At 44.4% G+C, this 26,404-nt stretch overlaps 2 protein-coding genes across 3 annotated transcripts; one reads left to right on the forward strand and one right to left on the reverse strand.

Annotated features, from left to right (window-relative positions):
- Nucleotides 1–1,417: 1,417 nt before the first annotated feature.
- On the reverse strand, nucleotides 1,418–22,509 carry CENPT (centromere protein T). 2 transcript variants are annotated; one of them, XM_075510319.1, is made up of 14 exons: nucleotides 22,489–22,509; nucleotides 21,236–21,362; nucleotides 20,556–20,649; nucleotides 18,247–18,380; nucleotides 16,764–16,797; nucleotides 15,399–15,541; nucleotides 14,499–14,927; nucleotides 12,593–12,799; nucleotides 10,223–10,399; nucleotides 9,295–9,498; nucleotides 7,042–7,171; nucleotides 4,558–4,722; nucleotides 3,667–3,771; nucleotides 1,420–1,837 (listed from the first exon to the last, which is right to left on the reverse strand). In XM_075510319.1, the coding sequence occupies exons 2-14, from the start codon at nucleotides 21,258–21,260 to the stop codon at nucleotides 1,714–1,716; spliced, it is 1,971 nt and encodes a 656-aa protein (XP_075366434.1). In that variant the 5' UTR covers nucleotides 21,261–21,362; nucleotides 22,489–22,509; the 3' UTR covers nucleotides 1,420–1,713. The 2 variants fall into 2 exon arrangements, with proteins under 2 accessions (XP_075366433.1, XP_075366434.1); XM_075510318.1 differs by lacking the exons at nucleotides 12,593–12,799; nucleotides 22,489–22,509 and adding an exon at nucleotides 22,066–22,476 and having other exon boundaries at nucleotides 1,418–1,837.
- THAP11 (THAP domain containing 11) lies at nucleotides 22,475–25,406 on the forward strand. The gene has a single exon (XM_075510320.1). The coding sequence runs from the start codon at nucleotides 22,475–22,477 to the stop codon at nucleotides 23,207–23,209; it is 735 nt and encodes a 244-aa protein (XP_075366435.1). The 3' UTR covers nucleotides 23,210–25,406.
- Nucleotides 25,407–26,404: the final 998 nt, after the last annotated feature.

Below are 26,404 nucleotides of genomic sequence, written 5' to 3' on the forward strand. Positions count from 1 at the left end.
ACAGAACGTAGAGGACAGCACCAGGCCTGGCAGAAAACATATGTGGAAGTGCAGCCTTCAGCTGTGTGGTTACACCATCTGCAATAGGGTTGTTTGACCATAGCTGGCTGCCAGTCACCCACCCAGCCGCTCTCTCACTCCCCTCCTCAACAGGACAGGGAAGAAACAAGGTAAAGCTCATGGCTCAGGATAAAGACAGGGAGATCACTCACCAATTACTGGCATGGTCAAAACAGACTTGACTTGGGGAAGATTAAATGTATTGCCAATTAAAAATAGATTAGTGAGAAACAAAGACAAAACTAAAAAGATCTTCCCCTCACCCCTTCTTCTTCCTACACCCAACTATCTCCTCCCTGCCAAGCAGTGCACAGAGAAAGGGGGGTTTCAGTCAATCCGTAACACTTTGTCTCTGCTACTCCTTCCTCACACTCTTCCCCTGCTCCAGCATGGTATCCCTCCCATGGGATACAGTCCTTCAAGAACTGCTCTAGCGTGGGTCCCCCACAGGCCCTGGCCAGCAAACCTGCTCCTGCATGGGCTTCTCTCCACAGGCTGCACTCCCTGCAGGGCATGTCCACCTGCTGCAGTGTGGGGTCCTCCACAGGCTGCAGGATGGATATCTGCTCCACTGTGGTCCTCCATGGGCTGCAGGGGGACAACCTGCTTCCCCATGGTCTTCTCCATGGGCTGCTCCAGCATCTCCTTCTTCATTGACCTTGGTGTCTGCAGGGTTGTTTCTCTCGCATCTTCCTCCTTACTCCTCCCTCCCACAGCTGCTGCACAGCATTTTTACCCTTTCTTAAATATATTATCAGAGGCACCACCAGTGTCACTGATAGGCTCAGCTTTGGCCAGCAGTGAGTCCGTTTTGGAGTTGGCTCTGACATGGGGGCAGGCCCTGGTTTCTGCAGCACCCCCCCCATCCCACTACCAAAACCTTCCCACGTAAACCAAATACACACAATTAACTCCATCTGAATCAGTCTCTCTCAGTCCTTCATCCACCATATGTGCACTAGAAAATTTCACCTCTCAAATGGTCTTAAATTATTGCTTACTAATTTCCCATGAGATAGAGAGAGAGAGATACAAAGTAAATATAAAGTATATTTTCCCATTTCAATTTACATCAGTAAACAGCTGTGGTCACAGATGGATTATGAGCTACTCTTGACACAGTAGACTAGACTAGCAAAAAGGGACAAGACTCCAAGTTTGAAAGCCCCTGCTCTAGAAAAATACACAGCTGTAACAAGGATCTGCTCCTTTCCATAAGGCAGTCTACAACATTTCTCCTTTGAGCAAACAACTAGTTAGTCTGAAGAACATCAACACAGCTAAATGTCTATTAGGAACATTTTGAACAATGCAATGCAGTAGCCTTTCAGCTCACTGGAATAAGCAGCACTTGTATTACGCAGAATACATGTAATACTTTATTTATCAGAGCTGTACAAGTATTCAAAGGTAACAAAAAATTCAGGATAGTCAAATTACTTGTAATAATAGTTGCTAATGAGATCCAGCAGGCTGGCATGATAGCCACAGCACAACCCACATCAGTTCAAGAGAACATCGACCGTTTATTGCGCCACTAGTTACTGGTGGAATACTGTCATACAGAGCAGTTACATGGAACAACCTACAGCCAGCCTCTGCGAGCAGGCCATCTTGCCACCCACAAGAGCCATTGCTGCCAGCGGGGCACATTCATTTGCAGGGGATCACTTTATTTCCACTCACAGCAACCGGAATCAGGAGCTTCCTGTACTCCAGAGGCAGGTAACGCTCTATCAGCACATGCAACGACATCTTGTCTGTCACCAGCCCTTGTCTTTGTTCAAAAAGAGGAGAGCAGAGAAGAAACAGAGAATTGTTAGTGAAAAGTGTTTCCACTCAAACTTAACGTCAGAGTAAAGTTATCTTGCAGTGACATGTTTGCATTTAATAGCTGAAATGCTGTGGCTGCTTGTGATAGAAAAGCTACAGACTTCTATCTGCAGGCAACTTTCTCAGGTGATGCACTAGGTCTTGCATACAGTGCAAACATCAGGCTTGCCTACATGTGAAGGTGGACCAAGAGAGTTACTGCAGACCAGCTTCCCACAGAGTTATGTGTTTATCACAGTGAGAGTCAGCATACTGATCTTTACCAAAGTATAAGCTCTTTGCTTTTTAAATTCATAATCCACCTGCCACAGGATAAGTTTTACCATTTAAAGACATGCACAGAATGATGTAATAGAAGCAAACAGCTCATTACCCAGCAGAGTTTTTACATTTACAATTCAGAGGTGGTTGACATTTTCCAACTGTGTAGGCCATGTAGTTTTCTAGTACACCATTTAGCTGATTGGCCTGAAAAAAAATCAGCATCTCCTCATCTTGTCGAAATTAAAAAAAAAAAAAAAAAGGCAGCATTTATTCATGCTTTCCTTGTGGATGGAACAGAAATCCTGTTCTTATTCATGAACCAGCAACAATTCCTGATCCCTTTATGAGGCAGTGGAAAGGCATAAAGACATCTAGAAAAAGGTAAAATAACAAGTGTACAGAATCCTCAAACCAGGCCAGCTAAACCATCGCATGTCTCAGCCTGTTCATACTAATTCCAGCACACATCCATCAGGTGGGAAAATAACAATCTCCAGACCAGGACAGCAACAGATTATTCTTTTTAAGCAGCACCATCAGCTCCATCTAAACAAGCCCATGCAAAGCCAATGCCTTTAAATCAGATGTGCCCGCAAAATCCCTCAGATGACTTCAGCATCACACCTGAAACTCTTCCAGTGGAGATGAGGAATAATAACTTGGAATAATGACTTTAAATGAGGCGTGATGAATTTGTTTCAGGCCACAGAGTTTCACAGAGGGCTCCCAAGCCAAGAACAAATCCCTTGTGTTTTGCTCACAGGACAAGGTAAATTCAGTCGTGAGATGGGGGAACTAAGGGAGCCCACAGGAAAGAGCAGCAGTCAAGAGGCTCTGAGAACAGTTCATCGAGGCTGCTGCCCAGCCTGCCCCTCTATGGGGTCTCGAAGGGGCAGCACAAAGGGGAGCGCAGTTGTTAGGAGAGGCTGGCCCTGGCCTGCCAGGCTGGAGGCTCCTTTTCCTGCTCTGGAGAGGAACTGTCAGTTTGAACCCTTAGTATCAGCTTTTGCAGAAGCAGGAAGAGTGGGATTTTGTTTGGAAGAGTAAGTCATCAAAACACATAGCAGGCCATGTGAAAACACTCATGCTATTTCAGTTGCAAGCGCTTTTAGTAAAGAGATTGCTCAGGGACACCAACGGTGCAGCCCAGCCTCGCACTTAACTGTTACTCTGCTTCTTCTCCTGACACCGCTCATTTCCCAGCCTAACTGCTTCAGCCTTGCACACATCCCCCTCCTCTTGCTACTTGTTCCTCAGACTCCTGCACTCCCAACTCCTCACTACTTCCTCTTGCCCCTCCACCACCTTCATCATGTAGTATAAAAACCCAAGTCCACTAATGCCCTCCTGGGACAGAAGGCCAAGTGGCATCACACAGATTAAATCACAAGACACCACACTTACTGTGGAAATACTTACTGCTAGTGCACACCCTGGCAAGGACAGTCTTACCGGGCTATCAAAGCACCGCCAGACACTATTACAGGTTAATAATAACCTTCCCTTTACCTTCTCATAAGGACTTCCAGGTCAGCCATCTCCACTGTCTTCCTCCCTGCATGGTTGCTGTAAGCTTCCAGATCGCTACTTAGCTGCTTGAAGTATCTCTCAGAGCTGAAGGAGGATTGAGGAGGGAAATAAATAAGGCTGTGGAGTGTGTGAACTTCTATAGGGCAAGATGCACTACAGCTGCTCGCTGTGCAGGTCACACCCTGCCAGAGAAAACTGCAGGAGAAGAAACTCTCCAGCCCACAGAACAAAGTATGGCTTCTCAGCCTGAGCTCCCTGGAACTTCACAGCCAAGATAGCTATGAAACAGTTGCATGTTTGACAACCAGAACCTTTCCCAAAATTCCCACACATGCAAGAACAGGGGTTAACACAAGTTAAAAATCAGCACTGAGGATCGATTAAACTGTTAGCTTTTACGGTGACACTGTTCAAACAATCTGCAGATTTTACTCATGAAGGTAACATGGTCTATGGATTCAAAAAGCTGAGAAACCTGGATTCAGACGTAACACTGCACAGCTGGAACAGCTTCACCTTGCCCAGCACACTGACCATTCTCCAGAGCCATCCCGCTCATGGTGAGTGCTAATGATACTAGTGTACTGTTAGCTACAGCAGATTGTGAATGGAGCAATTTGTACTGGTTGAGACAAAACTCAGAAGCTCCCGCAATGCTGCATTGGTCACAGATACCCCCACAGCAACCAAAAGCACCTAGCACATTTCTGTCCTCATTTTAATCAGACCTCCCGTGACTGTCCCCAGCTGAATAGGGAGGGCTGTCAGCTTGCCAGCAGCACTCCTGACAGGTTTGTTATTTCAGGAGATAAAAGAATGAAAAAAAAAGACTAAAAAGAGTGGGAAGAGGAGCAGTTTGTTGCTGCTTACCATTTTTCAACAATTTTGAATGCATCTCTGGCCACTGGCATTTTCACATAATGGCTAAATACCTTCTTTATCAAACTACTTGCTACTTCAGGCTCACACATTTTCCTCCGCGATGCTCTTGAGCTCTTTGGAACTGGCTTAGCCCGCAGCAGCTGCAGGGGAGACCTTTGAGGGAAATTGAAAATTCACACATCAAATGAACAAACATGAGGGAGAGGCAGAGAACACCAGGTTTAGTTTGGGCAAACCTTATGCTGAATTGGAAGGGGTAAGAACTACCTCGAGCTCTTAATTCTTTCTCCCTCCCAATTCTTCAAAACCCTCTTGCCCACGAAGTAGAGTTTGCAAACAATTCATATGGCATTGTGACCTTGGGAGAAGCAATCCAGGCTCAAGTTTTCTGACATAAGCATGCTAGCATAACAATTAATCAGCAAAGCATAGTTCTCTCCAATACATAAATGCAGTTTTCACTGCATCCCTGTAGCTTTCACTCTCCAGGAACGCACAAAGTTTGATGCATCCACAGGCCACCACTGTATCTGCAGACAGGCGGCTCTCCTGTCTCCAGTGTATACTCAGAAATTTTTGTCTGTGGACAAGACTCACCTTGAAGTGATGAGACTACCATGAAGAAGCTCCTCTTTTGATACAATCTCCTTCCACAGAACAGATGTCCCACAACAACTTTTACACTATTACGAACATTTTGTTTAGTGGGGTTTTTGGGGGTGTGTTTGTTTGGTGTTTTTTTTTTTTTCCCTTAAACAAGACTGGAAGTCCCAGAGGAAACTACTACTGGTTTTCATTCTAAAGAGGAAAAATTGTAACACGAAAAGGGGAAGTGAAATCCCCAGATTCACTCAGTAGACAAGTGGAAAACAACAGAAAAGACCTGGAATCTCAGGCTAACGCATGCAAAACCCACAGAGTGCATGTATCATTTGATTCTCTCTCCAACCCACCTGCATGTTTCTGGAAGAGATCAGCCCCAGAGATGAAGTATGTGTAGTAGTGAGAAAAAAACCCAGTCATTATTTAAGTCATCTTGGTTACTGTTTCTGTGCCTCACTTTACCCATTTGTGAATGATTATGTATGAATGTTTGGTTCACAAGATCAGGGCAAAATTGAAGTTTAGTGACCGTATGAGACTTTGGTGTTTCTAAATGAAAAGTTCTGTGGCCCTAATCTGGTATAGTTGATCACAGTAGAATTGTACCAGTATAAAAAGATTATTTTACAGGAGAATGCCTTAACCGTGGCTCTCACATGGTTATTGCTCCACTACATAACCTAGAGTATTCCTCAGGCTTTTAACCTGAGCATTGCTATCTTGGGAAGCAAGCAGGCCAACTCAGGGTCAGACTGCATTACATACAGTGCAAACAAACCGTGCATTTTTTGTGCAACAACTTCCTGTAGTCTAGGCTCTGAACCTGTAATTACGATCATCTGTTATCTCAGCACAGCTTGAAAGCCTGAAAATCTGTCAGTCTATTAATGTCCAGAAATTCCTATAAAGAATGTGCATCCAAATATGTGGACTTCTTTTGCCAACGAGGACTAGCATTCTGTACAAAAGAATTAGTGTTCAGACATTCCGTATATATATATGTGTGTGTATATATATATAAATAGCACGTCCCAGTGCAAAATCCCAAAGCAAATCTGCATTCATTCAGTTCCATTTCAGCAAAGTATCAAAGACTCCTTCTTCTATTTTATAAATATATTTTACTATTCGTGATTAGAGCAATCATCCAGCACCTTCTGTAAGCATCATTCATCTCTGTTCACAGCAGTAAAGGGCACAAGAATTTGGTTTTATTGTTTATTGCTTCAATAAAAAAAAAATAATCTAGAGTCATGGGCTAGAAAATTCCTCCTGTTCCCTGGGACCCACTCTTAGTGGTTCTGATGAAGCATATGGCTTCACCAAATTTTTAGTTGAGGGTGACAAATGTTAATTAATTTGGAGTAACGCAGAGGACAAGTTCACTTTCTGCCTCTAGGCAACCTTCATTTTATACTCAGCACATGGCCACTGCATACAGCTTTAGGCTTCTAAAGTCAATACAAATATGTCATTTCATGTGATCAATGTATCATAATCTGTAATTCCCCCTCTTCTGCAAGGGCCTCTGTATCCCATACTGGAGTCTATGGCTCCAGGGTAGCTTACCAGTTGAAAAACTCCTAGGAAAAGGTTTTGGCCTTCAGCACAAGAAAATATCACAACAACGTTCACTGGAAAGACTTGAGACATCAGATCTGCTCTGGGAGAGTACTGACTACTTGATAGAACTCTTTATTCAACTGCTAAAGCAGTGAATGAACTAAAGACATCAGGACTGCTTACTCTCTACTACAGCTGGTAAAGCACAAAACAACTGACAAAGCTGGGCTCAGCTTTCTCCCCCTGGTACTTACATCCCCCAGACACACTTCTACTGGGCCACTGCTGAAGGTGGCTTATACTTACTTGGGAGCAGCAGATTTTGCAGGACATGGAGTTGACAACTTGGTAGCAGCAGGTTTTCCAGGATGTGGACTTGACAGCAGTGCCTTGTAGGCTGCAGCACGAACAAACGCGGGTGTCTTCATGGAAACCTCTAGGGAAAAAAAAGTACTTGAGGAACTGAACTCTGTTTTTGGAGTTCCTGCAGCAAGCAGTGCTGTAGCAGCAGACAGAAGCCTAGCCAGCTTTCCACGCATCTGGTCCAGTGTCACACTGCCTGCACTCAGACTGTGGCTCCATGGCACCCTGAACCAGCGTGACTACTGGCTGCCGCAATTCCACCCACCTCACCTTCTGCCACACAGGCTGGTGGCTTCCCTCACAACAGGTCCAGCCCATCAGCCCCCATGCTGGACCAGCAGGCTGGGCAGGGTGTAGGAACACACACTGCAAGTGTGGCAGGCCAGGCTGCAGGGGCTGATGGCAGGGTCGACTTAGGCTGCCAAGAAGCTGCAGCCTCTCTTCCCAGAAAGAACTTAAAAGTCTGCAAGCTACCTCATTGTCATCCTGCTAGATCAGTGGCAAACTCTCCTGAACACAGGGACGAGCAGACCAACAAAATCACATTACAAGGGTCAGTCTATAAGCATCTCCCATATTCACGATTTTCATAAATTCCCTCCAGCTAAGGCTCAGGTTCTAGTCAGTACCTCACCTCTTCTTTGCTGTGAACTACCCGTATCAGTTTCCTCCAAGTCTAATCTGCATCCTCTAAATTCACTCTTGAATTTCTTCACTTCTCAACAAGCAAGAGCAGGAAAGAAAACATTAACAGAATTGAAATACTGAGCAGTTTCCTGTCTAGAAGAGGAGTGGTCATAGAGGGCTTCTTGCCTACCAGTTTCCCTTGCAAGCTGAGTGCAGCCCAAGAATCCAGCATATCTGCTAATGGTGTCAACTTCGCAACCCTCCCTAAGAGCTAGGACACCTGCCCCATTATAGAAGACAAGCCCAATTACTAGAGGCCTCAAGTACTACCGGGAGTAGTAGTACTCCACAACTCAAAGGTCAGGAATCTCTCAGAGAAAGCAGGGCTGCATGAACTACCCTGGTGCCTTGCACTAGCTTCTTCTAAAGAAATATTTCCATGTGCTGGAGGGACAAGAAGGGAGCAGGATGCAGGGGAAGAAACTAGTTATGCTGAGGTTTCCGAGATAAGTTTTATGACAAGAGTGCATAATTTTTCATCTTTTCTTCCTGCTTTTCTTCCTCTCCTTGTGCAATGAGACCTGTAAGATGCTACTCTTACTGTCCCACCCTATCAGCAGAGATCTCTTCATCAAGCTCTTTCTATCTCTTCATACAGCTGTGTTAAAGACAAACATACTGACACACTATTGTAGACACCCTAAGAACACCTACAGCTTTTCTTGTGGCAAAAGTGTACCAGTTCAGCTGTCGTCTTTGTGCCTTCCACACTGCATAAATACATACAGGCATTGGTATTCTCATTATAGCTGTATTTCCCCACAATGCTTCAAATCCTGGCAATGGGATTCTTTTAGGCTGTCCTTAGTTCAGTTTTTTATTTCAGAGTGTATTGTACTTCATAAGATTTTAAGACCCGTCCCAAAAGACACCACTAAAACACACTCTGGGCATTCTCAAATGTGGTGTTGATCGAAGAGAACTCAGTCTGATGTATATGTTCTTCCAAAAGGCATAAGCACTCTTGGGGCAACAGAGAGACTGATGCAGTGTCTGAAGAACTGTTTAGAAACAGACACTTCCTCTCAGCTTTCTGGAAAACCAGCCTAATCTTTTGGTTAACTGAAAATGAAATCTGTAACTACACGTACAAATCATGGGGTTCTAAAGTAGGTTTCAAGTCTGGAGTCACATAAATGGCTATGGAAACAGCAGTTCAATGCTAAGACATTAAACAGTCAGCGTGAAGTTAGGAGTCAGGAAGGAAGGAAAAATAAAATGGAGGATATCCCTACATCACTGTATAAAACCACTTTGCACTCAGTTTTGTTTATTTGTGCATTTTCCATTACCTCAAAAAGTACAAGATGATCTAGGTCCCTGAAGCACCTGATAAGCCAGTAACAATCTGTCCCTAGGAACAGCAGCCAACAGCTTCCCCTGGACTATCTGATGGACTAAACAGTTAATAACGTTATTAACCTATGTTGTTCCTCAATCTGTCAAGAGATAACAGGGAAAAATTTCTCCAACTGCCTTCTGCTGCTGCTGCAGCAATAGTTTTCTTACCTTCACTCTCAGGGTCTTCAGCTTCATCCTCAGCAGGCTCTTCTTCTGGACCATCCAATTCTACCATGATAGCCTGGTCCTCTAGTTCATCTGCTTGTTCAACAGCTTCCTTTAATGGCTTCATCCCAGATTTTTCAGAGGAGGAAAAAGCATGAGAATGCCTGCCCAGACTTCCAGCTCCAACACCTTTGGCAATCTCACGTTCTAGATTTCCAAAACAGGAAAAATACTTCACTGGAACAAGTATTATAGCCAAAATTTCACTCATAAGAATGAAACCCAACTCTCCATTCCTGACAACGTTGTCACCTACTATATTCCCACCTTCAAGGATTAAGGGGTCAATACACTAAGCTAGATAAGCACTGATGAATCCTCAACTTTTCCCTCTGCTACATCTAGGTGTGCAGAGGTCACACAAAAAAACCCAGCACTTGGTAATGTGGAGAAGCCCATGAGATTTGAGTGACATTTTTATCTGACCTCCTTTTAAATGAACTTCCTTTAATAAGAAGTTTTATGTCAAAATAAGTCTTACCAAAGCCTTAGTGCAGCACATTGAACACAGAATACCCAGCAATTCAGGAAAAGTAACTTGGGAGACCCTGATTTGCCAACACACTCAGAAGGTCTCCAAAGTTTATCAATCTTTGCCTGATTCTAGAACTCCCACTAGTATATTTTAATTAAGCTTTCCACAATTATATATTTCTAAGCAGTATTGCCAATAGAATTTTGTTTTCCATTTGAGCAGAATGCAGTCTTTCAGCTTAAAATGCCAAAATTAGTTTGATATTTTCCCAGCATTTAGCCCAGATTCCAGAATGCGAAGAGAGTTAACAAGTCTCTCCCAGCGCTGATGCCAATAATGCAGCTTGAGAGGTCTTTGGCACTAGAGATAGTCTTCAGTATTAGAGGTTGTCCTCACCAGCTTCGGGAGAGCCTTGGTGTTCAACACTGCCTTCTGCTATTCCCTCTTCTTCTGAAGGGGCCATTTCTGTTTCGACTCTGGTATGCTGTGCTGCAGTTATCTTTGACTCTGCTTTTTTGGTCAGTGTCTTCTCCAAATGTTCAGAATATCCAGCATTTGCACTATGCTCTGCAGCTAAAATAGGAAATTCTATCATCAATCTTACCTACAAAAAAACTGTATGTCAGCATACAGTTTAACAACCACTAAAATTTACTCATGATAAGTAAAGTCAGCAACAGCCATAAACTATAAATAAGGGAAGCAGATGCAGTTCCCTTCCAAAAGTTTGTAGCTGTAAAATGCACAACTTTTCCTGTGTTTGCTCTACAGCCACCTAATTAGGGTGCACATCAGATCCCAATGAAGGAATTTTACTTATCAGTAAGCAGAACTCCTCCAGATCTGCCATCTCTATGTCTATTCTCACTTTTGGTGATGCCTGAAAGACCAATTTCTTTTTCTTTAAGCCTAACGATACATGGCGTTTGTGCTCAGATTCTCCTCCCCATTTCCTCAGTTTTTTCTGAATAAACAATTTTGCAAGAGATATATCGCATTATAAAGAGGAGACCAGCAGTGGTTTTAACCATCCCAGACAAACCTCTAGCAGGCAGGATGAGGAGAAATAAATGGACATCATTTGCATGTCTTTAAAAACTTCAGCTACTGAAGTACTGAAGAGTACTTAAGTACTCCTTTTCCCTACATAACTAAGCCTATAGTCCACGTGTCTGTTACCATGTAGTTCAGAAACCCACAATGGGAATTATCTGGAGAAATCTTACTGGGAACTCTCATAGTACTGTCACTTGCTGAAGGGTTTGGAAATCTTGGCTAAGCCCAGAACCAGAAGCTGTAAAAGTGGATTTTTACTATCCTCTCCAGTGACTGGGAGTTTTCACACTCAAAAGCAGAAGTGTCAAGGTCTTGGGAGGCCCAAGCCCCAGTGACGGGGCCAAGGAAATTTGGCCAAAGGTGGTGCAAAAATCAGTAATACCAATATCACTAACTAGAACATTGGGCTCCCTACACCAATGCAGGGCAAAATCTTGCCTAAAGTTAAGTGAAATATTAACTAGTTTTGTGGGGAGAAGACAAAAGCTCAACCCTACATTAAAACTGCCTAAGGCAGACAGACACCAGTGAACCTCCCACACTACTGGATCCCTGCTGGGATACACCCAAGTGAAAATATAACACAAGACAAAAGAATCAAGAAAGATTACAGGATGCCAACCTTACGCAACTGTAAATTCAGAGGTACAGAATATCTGCTACCTTAATGAACTACTCTAAAAGAACAGTTTAAAACAAAAAGCTGTATTATCACGACAAAAAGGTAGCATAATGAATTTTGCTGATACACCTGGTATGTGCAAGCAATTACTTATGGGCACTGCAAGAATTCAGTTTAAAATTCTAATAACAAAACTGTCGGTGCTATAGACTGTTCAGTTTCCATACTGCCATAAGGTAATTCATATGAGACTTCAAACATGTAATTAAGCCTAGGGAAAGCTAAACCTGCATGGCAATGGTCTTCTCTCATTTCCAAACGCTGTTGAAGGAACAATGGGAAAGACTTAAAACAGATTCTAAACTGTAGTCTGGAAAATGAAATTCAACAAAACACAGGAATCTGTATCCACACATACCCAAAGTTTTATGTAATGACTGGATAACAACTGCCAACCTCAGCATCTGTGCAGAGTTTTTACTGTCTTATTCTAAGGCAAAAAGATTTCAGAAAAAAACTGAGAATGTGCTTGTGAAAGCAGGCAACTTGCATGACTTGCTCTCTTCCAGAAACAAGGAGGTATTAAGGCCCAGCCTACTAGTGACAATCTTAAGTACTTAAGGGAGGGCAACCTTCAAAGCCCCTGGCTTAAGAGAAAACTTAAGAGAAAAAGATGCTGGTTAGTACTGGAGAAAGATAATGGCCAATGTGGCTTAAATAAATATAGTAAAGCATTAAAATGTACACAAACAAAAAGAATGATTAGCCAGACATATTCCTTGCCAAGAGGGAGCTATTCATCTTTCTTATGGGAAGATGAGCAGTATTATGAACCTAGCAAAAAATATGAAAATTAATTCCATTTGCAGTCACTGTGAATAAGGCAAATGCTGACAAGAAAGCAGACAAGCAAACACATTAGAAAGCTTGGCTGGAAATGCTCACAGTGTCTCTGATATGACTTGAATTAAATTATCTCCAGCATCTACTGCACAATAAAGTCTTATTTTACCCTGCAAGTCACCTGAAAAGCTCTTGATTTTAATCAAAGTACTCCATTCCCTTGCAACACTGAAAGCACTTCTTACCCTCTCTGAAAATCTCTTCCTGTTCCACTTCATTCACTGTATTAGCCACCTCTTCTTCTGTATCGCTTACATCTAGGTCTTCAATTATATGGGACACAACTTCTCTCAAAGACATGCTGAAAGATCTCTTAGGCTTTAGAGTGACTGGGGATCCCAAACATTTACTTGAACTTCTGGATGGCAAAGAGGAGCTCCATCTATGAACAGCTAGAAATTGAGAGCATTAGTGTGCCCCCAGTATCTTTTTAAACTTTCTTTTAGCTTTCCTGGTAAGTAAAAAAACCAACCAAGCAGAGAGAGGAACACACACAAGAAAATGCTCTTCCTTTATTTGAAACAGTTTAGGGAGTTTGCATGGTATCTTAGGAACCAGTTGGAAAAGTCCTTGCAACTATTTTGCAGTTCACACTGAGGAGCAACATTGACATCAGATACCTTTAGTAAAACAGCAGAACTACGTAACCATTAACTTTTTACATTAATGTCTTACAAACTCCAGCATCTTTAAGATACACTCTCACTCCCCCTCCTCTTCCTCTCATTTGATACAGTCCCCTATTCCATGTCCTCCACACTCTTCTCCACGTTATCTATCCATTTGTCCTCAAAGTGCCTACCATTGGACTCTTCAGAGCAACTAACCTTTTTTTCTGTTCATCTCTTCCCTTGTCCTTTCAAAACAACTTTTCCCACCAAACTTGCACAGACAACCCTCCAGAAGCAAAGTATGGTGCAACAGTCCACCAGGCATTAATTAATTTCTAAGCTTTCCATGGCAAGAACTCCTCTCCTGACTTGAGCAGTACTGAATACACCAACCATTCTTTAAATGCCGTTTCTGTCGCTCTTTTGACAAAGGATCATAAAAAAACATAAATGAAAAAGAAACATTAGCTGTCCATACTGCATGGAAAGCATAAGTTTTGACTGAAGAACTGCACGAAGCTATTTACTACAGCAGATCCTGTCCTGGCTAGCTGCCCCAGGGTCACCAAGCAGAAAATTTTAGGGTTACAACCATGCCTTGGGGCCTGGCCTATGCAATATGAGGAAGAAACGTGCTCCCGTTTACACAGCCAGGACAAGGTATTACAGGGAAATGGAGGCAGAAGAGAGATACCAGACACCAGAGAAAAACTGGCAAGTGATAGGACTTGCAAAGCATTGGTACAGAGTGACCAGGGAGGTGATTACCTCTGTCCAAGGGATTTTTAAGGCCCTGAAGACAGCGAAGCGGTTAGCTGTAACATATGAATGACCTTACCAGGGTAAAGCTCTAGACTAGTAACCTCCTGAGACTCCTTCTAACTCTGTCTATAATTCCTACATATTGTCTCCTTATCTCACCATATTTGTGACCAATTTACTGTGTCCACTTCTGGGCTCCCAGTACAAGAAAGAGATGGACATACTGGAGAAAGTCCAGCAAAGGGCCACGAGGACAATTAAGGGACTGGAGCATCTCTCCTAGGAGGAAAGGCTGAAAGAGCTGGGACTCTTCAGCCTGGAGAAGAGAAGGCTCAGGGCAAATCTCATCAATATATGCAAGTATCTGAAGGGAGCATGTAAAGCAGACAGAGCCAGGCTCTTTTTAGTGGTGCCCAGTGCCAGGACAAGAGGCAACGGGCACAGACTGGAACACAGGAGGCTCTGTCTCACCATAAGGAAACACTTTTTCACTGTGAGGGCGACTGAGCACTGGAACAGGTTGCCCAGAGTTTGCGGTCTCCATCCTTGGAGATATGTAAAAGCAGCCTGGACATGGTCCTCGGCAACCTGCTCTAGGTGGCCCTGCTTGAGCAGGGGCGTTGGAGATGACGACCTCCAGAGGTCCCTTCCTGCCTCAACCATTCTGTGACTTCAGATAATATCTGCTAAGCCCCAAGTCCTAACCCATAGTACTCACTGCCAACCGCCACCTCTTCTGAAGCAGAAAGCTGCTCCAGTGGGTTACTCTGCTGGGAATGATCTTGCTTATCTTCTTGCTGGTTTGCAGGTGTTTTTGGAGATACATGAGTCATTCTGTCAACATGCTCACAATCAAGGATTAAGTCCTCAGAATATCTTTGGGTCCTTCCCTCATTTGTGCCCACACTGGATACCAGGACTACCAGCCTCGCTTCCTCTTGAGCTGCATCAGAAATCTTGCTTCTCTGTGCTGAAGTTTTTGAATCGGATAGCTGTGGTTCAAGAGCAGAAAGCTTATTTTGGCTCTGTTCATCAAACTGAGGCTGAACAAAGAGCTCTGTGTTACTCAGCATGATTTCCGCATCACTTATCAGCGTGGCTGTTCGAATCCCAGATGCTGTTTGTGAGTCCACAAGATAGTTCTGTGCTGTTTAGATAAAGTTTTAAAACAAGTTTTATGTGAGAAACTGTTCAAGGTCATAGGGGCACACATTTATTACCAGGGCTGGCATAATTCAAAATTTAAGTCATTCAACCAAATTTTATTCATCCTCCACAGTTCAAACACTGAAACTGTATCACCACACTGCAGCGCCCCTAACTTGCTCTACCAAACCATCTCCCCAGCATCCAGTTACGAACATGATCCCAAACAGGATACGATTCCTGTGGTATAAATCACCAAACTGGGTGGAGCACATTTTAAGTGCATAGAATCAAAGCAACGACAGCTGCAGAGCCTCATTCTAATCTTGCCTCCCAAATTACACTGGATTTCTGTGAACATGCTAGTAGCCTTTAAATTGTAAAATACAGACCACACTTCAGTAACTGCTTCTAAAAATCACCTTGTATAAAGACCTCCCTCCCAAAACAGAAGTAACAACACAAAAGAAACCTTTTCTCTTCAGCATGTTCTGTTCCACTCCGCCTTCAAAAGCTTCCATGTCAATAGCTTTGCGATTTTTTGGCCTCCGGCGTAAGCCTCTCTTTTCAACAGTGTCTGGTGGGATCAAGGAACCAAGAGACATGCGAAGAGATCTGTAAAAAGAGGAGGGAAGAAATAATTTTCCAGACTTACACACTCCCCTTTTACCCTCAGATTACACACATGGTGCTGCTAACAGTGAGACATTTCACAAATCCCTTAGCTAGGCAGAATTTCCCCTAAAAAAACCTTGAAGATTACATACCACTCTACTTTAAACAAATAGTTTAATTTCATGGTATCACCTAACATCAGGATATGTATCCCAGAGATCAGGAAACAGACTCTGTTACAGCCTCCAACCTGGAGAGGGCTGCAACAATGTATCTGACAGAAGGTTCAGGAATTTTAAAAATTTTAAATAACAAAACAAAGGGAAAACAAACCTTTGAGAGTGAAGGTATCCTTTAGATGACAGCAGGGTGGTAGAGGACTTCAGAAAAAGTCTAAGAAGCCACTTATAGTATCAGTATTCACAGCAAAGTACAGCTACCAACACACTGCTAACTTTTTTGAGATAGAAGCTAAGATGGCAACATGCAAAGCATGGGAGAAGATGTATCTCAATGTACATATTTTGCACCCCAAAGAGACTGGTCATGCTCAGCTACCTCCTGTCCCTCTCTCTAGGCAGCCCAATCAAAAAGGGGATTCAGAGGATTCACAGATAGGAAGTAGAGAATGCAGCCCTATGAATCACCTTGCATGGGACCATGAGCAAGGGCTGCAGCGAGAAAGGTGAAATAAATTGCTAATCATGGCTAGGATCATTAGCAAAGTACAAGGGCAATACAGGAAAAGTAGTTCTTTGACTTGCTAAAAATCCTTTAAAGTCCAGGAAAGTTGGACTAAAGACTGCATAGGTGCAACTGATGTGATGAGTCAATTAAAAGGAAGAGATAATATTCCAAGTCATCAATTAACAGGCAGAGATCATATTCTAAGAAATACTGTGTACTGATTTATTGTTGGAAACATGAGAATGAAAGGAAAAAAGGAACGATCCTAATAAGTAAAGAGAGGAGCAATAGTAGCAATACAAGGTAGACCAATGTGAGCATACAGTGCAGAGCCACAATTTCTGAAAATCACAAGGTATGTAGTGTAACACCTTCAAATTCCATCACCAGAGTGGGAGATGATTGTGTTATTACTAACACAGGTCTTTATAATGAACGCAGGTATCTATACTGTTCTTCACAACTACAGGGGTGATGACTCAAGGCACCTATAGTTAGGACAGCCAGAAGTTAAGACATTTTAGTTTAAACTCACCGAGCCAAAGTAGAGCTGTCCAACGTTGACTGAGCTAGAAAAAGTTGGTGACACATTAGTTGAGAAATTACGCTAGCTGAGAAATTACCCTCTACACAACAGGCTACAATGGATCTTCCTCTTTCTAGAGCCAGTTATGCTACAATCCTCAAAAGTTACATTTTGTTGAGAACAGAATTAGATGACAGGTTCACTTTACAATTTCTTGTCTGTGTTCCAGAGCTGCTTGTTAGAATTCTAATAAACAATTTCTGAAAAGGTAATAAAAGTTATTTCAAAGGTAATTCAAATATGGCACATGCCCTCACACTCAATAATATTAATCTTACCACATTAATAGTAAGATAGGCTAGGGCCTCAGTCACAACAACCCTTCAGCAACCCTTTACCTCCCAAACACTAAAGCATCTGGAAGCTTTAGAAATACAGATAGCTACTCCATAGATTGTTGGTGAAACTGTAACTCAAACCTGTTCTACTCACAAAGTCCCAAAAATCCAATAGCAGATCTGGAGAGCACTGACATAATCATGCTCATGCTAGAAAATACTAGAGCATGCCCCCTCTGCTTTTACAAAGCTGCCTGCATCTTATCAGGACATGTTCAGACCAGGTATCAGGCTAAAGAAAGACAAGTCAATTTTTTGACCACAGGTGAGTCAGGGTGGGCTTCAGCTCCAGAATAAAATATCCAAACACACGTGTCTATGTTCCTATTATCGTCAAACACAATTAATCAAATGTAGATGTCTACTTTAGGGTGAGCTGCATCACGCTCCAGACTCCACTGACTAGATCTCCCCTAAACTTTAGGAGGACTTCAGCTACCTAGTGTACGCAGAGGCATAGAGTGTCTATAATTCGGAGCTGAGGTACAGGTAGCTGTAATTTGGAGCTGAGTCCCACCCTTGAATTCTACTCCAGTTGCTACTGCCAATAGGGTATGTAAACCAAGGTGAGGCGTTTTATCTGCCTCTGTTAAACTGCAACTAAAATGAAAGTTGTATTTACCAAATTTGCAAATTTATGTTTAAAGGGAAGACTTATTCCAATTTAAAAAATATTTCTTTTATAAAACTACAATACCCTTTTTTCTGAAAAAAGAACTTTATAACTTATTTGACATAAATGCAACAAAAAGTATGCAGCTTGTTCTATTTTCAAGTTTCTGGAATTGAGGAAGAGAGGGATTGCTTCCTTTGCAGATACTTCAAAACTCAAAGAGCACCAAGTTCAAAAAAGAGTCAAAAAGTTATATACAGTCAGGGCAGAGCCCATAACTTGGCTCAAAAAAGCTTATTTTAAATTTGATAGGAGGGGCTTTTACCTTCTCCACTATCCTCTCTGCACAAGATACTGCAGTCTCGCTTCCAAACGTACAACTGCCCAGCTGAGAAATTACTAAGAACTAAACTGCAGCAGATGAAAATCAATTGACAGCAAACACAGTGCTGAACAAAGTAATTTTTGACTGCAGCCTTACCTTGGTTCTGAGGAAGTCGTTTGTCTGCTGCTCTCTCAAATTCAGAAATGCTGAGTTTCTTTCTCTTCTTAGTCATGTGGAACGTGGTGATAGATGTGTCCTCAGGAACAAGGTCTGGCAGTTGCATTTCCACCCTACCAATACAAATCAAGCCTTTAACAAAGGACTTTAGCTTCTTAGCTACCTTAGAAAGGTCTCTGTAATGCCAGTGAAAAACAAATAGCAATTATTTGTCCTTGCTGCAGCAGAAGGAAGAAACTAATCTGTGATTAGCTCAGCAAATGCAGGAATACATCATTCTCTCCTACTAAATCAAAGTAAACTTCACAAAGTAAGAGAATCAAAACTTGAGTGTATATTCAAAACAACAGGGCTGAGAAAGGTCAGACTGGAGTAAAAGCATGGACTTCCAACAAGCTCCATAGCTCTCTTCTCCTAACAGCACACAACAGCAATTAGGTTTGTCAATCATTGCAGTGTAAATGAAAAAGCCATCATCATGAAACATTAGGTATCCCAAAGCTGGTACATGGAACAGACATGTAATATCCCAGTCAGGCACTGGATCAGGACCAGAAAGTAAGTTTCTGAGTTGTTTTCCCCCTTTACTGAGGAGTTCCAAGAATCCCCTGTCATGAAGGTCACATTCAGTAGTGCTGCCAGTGCTCCACACCGTCCTGCAGAACTAGAGCATAGTGTTCCTCCCACAGCCAAGAGCCCACATTCAGCAGATGTAGCATTCTGCATCCTTTGCTGCAACAAACGTGGCTTCAATACAGCAAGAATGGTAAGGTGATCATGTTTATAGGTCTTTTCCCCTTTCAAAATACATCCTCTACCAGTCAGAAAGGTGGCCAAGTTTCATTACTGTATTATGAGCATAACGTAAGACTAAGCATTAGAATTAACTGGCTTGTAAGGAGATCAAATGTAAAGCAGCGGGGAAGAAAAACATGCTCATTTTTTGCATCTATCCTGGAAGATGCCATTACAGCTAGGGAAAGCAGTGCCTTCCCAAACTCAGAAAAGTGCACGTCAACTTAAGGGAGGCCGTAAGGGAATTTAAAAAAAAAAAAAGACTTACATTTTTTTTTTTAAATTCAAAAATATTTTTTAAAAGTCTATACCTGTTTAACTTCAACAACTAACTAACATATGGAATATAAAACACTGAGAACAACCAACCATCTGATCTTTTCATTTAAGACAGGTTGATGAGAAGCACATTCAGAGATGTTGAAGAACTACAACAAGCAAAATCATAGAATCATAGATCATATAGTTCCAACCCCCCTCCCATAGGCAGGGACACCTTCCACTAGACCAGGTTGCTCAAAAAAAAAAAAACCCCAAACAAGAAGGAATTAAAATAATACTGCTCATCTTTTTTAGTTTAAAAAAACAAACAAACAAAACAACCCAAGCGACCACACTTACAGAAAACTCAGATTTTTCTTCCTCTATTAAAAAAAACAGAAAGAGAGAAGTTACCTAATATTTTAGATGACCTGTTTAAGGTTGCTTATAGTCAATGCAAAAAGTTTAGCTATAAAGACAAATCAAAGGAAATCACATTATTTAGAACAGTCTATCCTATTTTGCTGCAAGCAAAACCACACATAAGTGTTGTGACAAAACTGTCTAAAGCAAATTAAGACCTACCACCACTACTGATTTTCTTCTATTTCATAACGAAGTGGAAGGAAACAAACCACACTTCAGCCTCTCAGTCAGGCCTATTAACTTAAAATACTAATAGAAGCTAAACATGAATAAAAGCAGCTGAGCCTCAGGCAAATCTCACCTCCAAACCACTCTATAGGAAGGCAGTAACCCCTAGCAGCCCAAAACAAGGGCAACCAAGAAGCAGTAACACCATAAAAAGCTACAGCAACCTGCGTTCTGAATACAAGACACAGCAGTCACTCATTACACCTCAGCATTGTCAGCACACGACCTGTAGCCTTGGAGAGATCCAAGAACTTCTATTTTAGTATCTGTCACAGACAACTAAGAAAAGTAGGCTTCCATCAGGAGACTTACTGTACCCAGCAGTTCCACTGCAAAGATATTAAAAGTCTGCATCTAAGAAGGGGGACTAAGCACAAACCTGAAGTATTTGCTACTCAGTCCCCCTGTCCCTGTGATTCCTATGTGACTTTTAACATTGAAGAAGTATTTCTGAAAATCCCACCTGACAGAACACAATTCTGATCATTGACACAGAAGTAAAGAAATCCTGCTCCCCAATCCCATTGTAGGAACTGCAGCTGTACCTGGTAGTGTAAAAAACCACAAATATTACTTACATGCTCGAAACCCTCTTAGATGGGAGTTCTGATCGAGCTGCTTCTGTTTCTTCATGTTTCGTTATCTCAGGTGCTAGAGGTGAAACTTGTGGTTCTGCCAACAAACCAAAACATTTCCTTTCCACAATTCAATCCAGCAAGAATGCCAAAATGCAGCAGAGTGTCAAATCTACACTACATTCTGTAAATTACATTTATTAATGGGTTAAAATAAAGACCTGGTGAAAATTATTTGGGTTCTACTCCAAGGAAGGCTGGCACATACAATGACAAAGCCAACAGTGACAAATGGCAGCATGGGGGTTCCATGTACTGCAGCAAGGCTGAGCTGAAGTTTGCAACAGGGCATGCCTCTCTAATTTACACACGATCCTACAGCTAAAGGCAGCACAAAGATTACATGCTTGCTCACCAGGATAAGACGACTGAATGAAGAGGATTTTCAAGAACATGATTTCATCAATGCAAGACCTGGTCTTTGAGACAGAGTTGTATCACATGACCTTGTTCAGCTGCCACAGCAGCAATTCCTTTTTTACATAAATCAGTCATACAGTGGTCTGGATCTCTGTTCTGTGTAACACGGTAAGAATAATAGGCTACAAAAGACCACCTCCTGTTCTCAACTCCACCAAAACATTGTCCTTCTGTTCTCTGTTTTCCTGAAGAAAGATACTTACGGGTCCAGATGATTCTCTTGAGCATAATCCGTGGTGTGTCATTGTCAAGATCAGGGAACACAGCTGGTCTCTGCTTCACCAAGGTGCTTCTGCCAGAATGCTTCTCCCTTCCTGAATCAGATACAGTCTAAAGAGAGAAATCAGAGACATGCAATTCAAAAATTGTATTTTCATCACTAAAGACAAATCTTAGCATCAAAAGCACTCAACATCTGTCTTCTTATAAAAATCTAAGGTAGCTAACATGAAACATTTTCCAAATTCCCAAAAAGAAATCGTGCACATTTGCTTTTTAACAATGCTGGCACTTCATTTTTGGGCAGAAAGCAATTCACAATGTTGTATCATCGAGGTGGGTTTCAATGCACAAGTCTCATAGCAGACAAAAGCCTGAGGAACTCAGGCCCTTCATCCCTCATAGACCTGACCTAAAACAACCCAAAAAGGGGAAAGAGAAGAAAAACATAACCGAGGTGCAAGGCTGTAACGGCCCTGCTATTCAGTGAGTGCAAAACTCAGGGGCTTCAGCCCATTTTCCACGTTTAAAGGAGAACAAGGGCAAGGGAGCGTCCTTTGCTCCCCGGTCCCTGCTCCAAGGGCCTCACTTCTCCCTCGCACCGAGCGGGAACGGGCGGACAGCGCTGGGCGACCCCCGCCGGACGGGACGGACGACCGGACGGACGATCGCGACAGCGGCGCTCTCGCGCTCGCTCTCTCTCTCCTCCCCTCCCCCCCTTTCCCTTTCCCTTTCTCTTTGTCTCTCTTCCCCCCCTTCTCCTTCCTCCCCTCCCGCACACCCCGCGGCGGGGCCGCCGGACCCCATCTGCCACCTTCGCCGCTGGAGAGCGGCCGCTGCGCCTGGCCCCGCGGCGGGCACGCGAGCGGCTCTCAGCCATGGCAGAGCAACGGCCGCGCCGCCTCCCGCCCAGCCGCGCCTCGCGAGATGGCGGCGCTGCGCCCCACGGGAGGGGGCGGGGAGCCGCGACGTCCCCTGGGAGCGGTAGTCGGCGGGGGCGGGGGCGCAGCGCAGTGTGGGGCGGGTAGTTCCGGCGCGGCGCCGCCGCCGCGGTGCATTGTGGTCCGCGTAGTTCCGGTGCGGCTGCGGCGGGCGGCGTTGGCGGGCGGCGAGAGGCCGCGGTTGGCCTTGTGGGATCTGTAGTTCGGCGGGGGCCTCCGCGCCCGCTCTCCCCGCCGCCGGGGCCACCCAGGGGTGTTCCCCCCCCGGGAGGCCGCCCCGCCATGCCGGGCTTCACCTGCTGCGTGCCGGGCTGCTACAACAACTCGCACCGCGACAAGGCGCTGCACTTCTACACCTTCCCCAAGGACGAGGAGCTGCGGCGCCTCTGGCTGAAGAACGTCTCCCGGGCGGGCGTCAGCGGCTGCTTCAGCACCTTCCAGCCCACCACGGGCCACCGCGTCTGCAGCGAGCACTTCCAGGGCGGCCGCAAGTCCTACCTGGTGCGGGTCCCCACCATCTTCCCGCTGCGCGGCGTCAACGAGCGCAAGGCGCAGCGGGCCGCCCGCCGCCCCCGCCCCGCCGCTGCTGCCTCCGCCGCCGCCGCGCAGGGCCCCGCCGCCGCTGCCGCCGCCGCCGAGGCCCCGGCAGGGGGCGCGGCCGAGGACGTGAAGCCCATCGACCTGACGGTGCAGGTGGAGCTCGGGCCCGGGGCGACCGCTGGGCCCGGCCCCGGCCCCGGGAGGCTACCGGTGGCGGCGGGGGAGGAGGGCCCGGTGGAGGGTGGCCCCCCGGACCACTCGTACTCGCTGTCGTCGGGCACCACGTCGGAGGAGCTGCTGAGGAAGCTGAACGAGCAGCGCGACATCATCGCGCTGCTGGAGGTGAAGATGAAGGAGATGAAGGGCAGCATCCGCCGCCTGCGCCTGGCCGAGGCCCAGCTCCGCGAGGAGATCCGCGAGAAGGACCGGCTGCTCCACGCTGCCAGCGCCGGGACCCGCAAGCGCCATGGTCTCTGAGGGCCGCCGGGGCCCGGCCCGGCACGGGGGGATGCCCGGCACGGCACGGGGCTCTCCACCCTGGAGCTTCTGCTGCCCTCGGTGCGGTGCCGGACAGAGCTGAGATGGGGTGGGCTACGGCCCCCCTGGCTCTCGCTGCCCGGTCCCTCCTGCCCCCATCGAAGCAGCCCCCACCCGGGCAAGCCTGCACCATCGGATTCCCCTGCCTCGACAGGGCGGCTGCTGTCAACTTAATGCTGAGCCCCGTTATCGATCTGACGTTACCCCAGAGCTAGCACTACGGGCCCCTGCTGGTGTCCCGTCTATGCCGGGCCCATCAGCACCCTCTCTGTGCTGGCAGTGGCAGAAAGCGCTTCTTTTAGTGTAGATGGGACTGGTGTCACCACTAAGTGGATGTAGGGTATCGGTTTTCAGCAAATAAACTCGCTCTGTGTTAAGTGAGGTAGCAGCAACACTACCCCCTGGAGAAGGTGTGTCTGAAAGCATGGTTGGCACTGTACCCTTCATAGGAACAATCAACGATGTCGTGTTTGGCCTCGCTTAGCAGAGGCACGAGGAAAGCTTTAGAAACCCTCTCAGGGTGATGTGTTTCTTCAGTAAATTACTGATGCCATAAAAGACTGCTGTTTCTAGCGTGAAAGAATCCCCAGATTAAAGAGTGCTCTTGTACTATGTAGTTTTTGCTTTCTCTGCAGTACATACGTATTTGTTACAGATGTCTCGATGCTCTCAACACCAGTAAGGATTACGATCTGGTACAAAGAACCCGGTGGCATTTGATGGCTGTAGTTTATCTCATTGGCTTAAGAACTCCCTCTAATGAAATGGAGGCTTTGTAACACATCGGAATTTAAATCCTTGGCTTTCGTTCAGAGAACCGGGATGAAATGGAAGCGAAGTGAGTTTATCTGCAGTGGTTGCAAACCCTTGCTGTCTAATCCTAAACTAGTTGGCATGATTAATAATCTGTACATTAGGCAAGACCTTACTGAAATGTGCTTGCGTGTTCTAAACCAAGATTTAAGAGTATTGTAACAAATCTATGTGGAATGATTGTGTAGTTTCTGTTTCTAGCCAGCATTAGTCCCCTCAATTTCAGCAACAGGAAACCAATTTGACGTTGGCTAGAAAGAGTGAGGGTAGCAAGGCTACTAGATTGGCTTGAATATGTACTTCCAGGTTAGCCGGTGGAACAATACCTCAGCGCTTTGGAGGAGGAAGAGGAGGGTATCTGGTGCACCTGCATAGCTCTATGGCAATGCATACTTAGGGGGTACAGCTTCGATAGCAATGGATGTTGAAAACAAAAGGCAGTTCACCACAGTGTGCCCATAATTACATTTGAGGGAGGAATGCCTAGGTGTCTTCTGAGTCTGTGAGATCTTTCTCCTGTAATCAGAGTGCGTTACACTCAGTAGATCGGGCTGTCAGTTTTACTAAATTTTATAGAAGTATTTTCTAAGTGTAAAAAGTATCTTTAGTTTGAAAATATTGTAATCTTTGTAACACTGGCTAACGTAGCTTTACAACTGTCCGTTTCAATACTCTGTATGACCAAACAAAAGGGCAGAGTGGGATTTGGTAGCTGGAGGTTTATCTGTTGATCATGTAGCCCATTCAGCTAAAGGCATCGGTTGTCACAGCCTGCTATGTGATGCATGGGTCATTTTTCTATTAACGTGTGTACTGAGTTGGATGGTCGACCATAAGGATACTACAGGTCTATTCATGTACTAAGTACTTCCCATTATTTCATGTTAATTTATTTTCTCCAAACTAACATGTAGCTCTTATAACTTCAGCTCCATGGTATACTGATTTTCCTGCGAGTCAAGTAAGCAGCAATTTTGTTGGTTGGTTGGTTGGTTTTTTGTTTTGTTTTGTTTTTTTAGGGAAAGCAGATACCTGCTACACCATCTGATTTAACATACATAATTGGTCCAGCAGATCTATGCTCCCATCAAGACAATAGGCAGCACGACGTCTCTCCTTACAAACGAGACTGGTTGTGCGTCCTAGCTTCTTGAGAATGTGCGTGTTGTAACAGTCGTGGTACTTTTTCTACCATTGGAATGCACTTCAGGACGTTCAGCCACTCGGCCTGCTGGACTGGTTAACTGCTGGACTGTTTGACTTCTCCAGGTTACACTGAGGTGCTAACATGCTTAATTTTAATAAAGTATATTTTGTTTTGTTATGTTTCCTGTTTCCGTGCTGTATATTTCTGAAAGGTTGGTGGCTGTAGCTTTTCTTCTCTTTTGCAACATTCTTTTATTCCTCATTAATTCCATGGCTGCAACAGCGTGAATATCTTTACGTTTGTGTAGGGTGAGGAAGAGGAGTTTGAGGCCTGTTCAGTGTAGTACATGCCTGCTTGCACAGGGGTTAGAGCTGTTTTGATGAGCAAACACCTGTTAGGACAAGGGTGCTCTCTAAATAGCCAGGAACAATTTGAGCAGCAAGAGCTGTGCTTGCCGCACAGGGCTTCTGCTGGAGGGACAGCATGAGTCTCCCATGTTATGCTTGGTGGAGAAAGGAGAAGGCATGGCTGCCCGTGAACCAGCCTAGTGCAGGGAAGAGCTAGCATGTAGTATCTTTGAATTTCTAATTCCACTTCCCAAAGTTCCTAATTTCAAATTGGTTTAGAGCTATTAGTCTCGAACGACTGTAAGCAGCAAAAAATTTCAGCTGTGCCTCAGACGTCACATTTTTGGGTTGAACTGGGAATGTTAAATGAAGCTGCATGACAAAAGTGAACACTTTTCCTCATGCACACTTTCCCTCATTTGCTGCTAAATTAAGGTAAGTGAGCAACAGCACTGGCAGTGAATTAAGGGGCTAATTCTGTAGGAAGACACCTTAATATGCTATCAAATAAACTGTATTATTGCTCAATGCAAATGCTTTTTCTTCCATTTCAACTCCTCACCTTTCTGCATCCTGTATTCTAATCCAGCCTGTACCCTCATGGTATTTTCCTTCTACCAGCTTCAACTATTTTTGGTTGCCACATTCCTGTGTGCGTATATTATCAAATGTTAGCCCTAGAAGGGGACTTGAAGAACATGTATTTAAAATGGCTTTCACGGTTCTAAGGGAAAACCTTAATGTCCTGTTTAAAACAATCAACCCTAGAGATTAATAGTAACTCCCTTTCTGGGTTCTGTACCTATTTTTAAGTTTTTCTGTAGTAAC

The sequence above is a fragment of the Mycteria americana genome, chromosome 8 (assembly GCF_035582795.1).
Source record: "Mycteria americana isolate JAX WOST 10 ecotype Jacksonville Zoo and Gardens chromosome 8, USCA_MyAme_1.0, whole genome shotgun sequence".
NCBI lineage: Eukaryota > Metazoa > Chordata > Aves > Ciconiiformes > Ciconiidae > Mycteria > Mycteria americana.

Bases quoted from the DNA above. Each gene is read 5' to 3' on its own strand.
- THAP11 (XM_075510320.1), top strand. From the start codon at position 22,475: ATGCCGGGCTTCACCTGCTGCGTGCCGGGCTGCTACAACAACTCGCAC.
- CENPT (XM_075510318.1), bottom strand. From the start codon at position 22,476: ATGGCGGGGCGGCCTCCCGGGGGGGGAACACCCCTGGGTGGCCCCGGC. The intron at 20,650-21,235 runs GTAAGTATCTTT...GTTTGTTGGCAG, and splicing joins CAAGAGAATCATCTGGACCC to AACCACAAGTTTCACCTCTA. The intron at 3,772-4,557 runs GTAAGCAGCAAC...ATCCTCCTTCAG, and splicing joins TTCAAAATTGTTGAAAAATG to CTCTGAGAGATACTTCAAGC.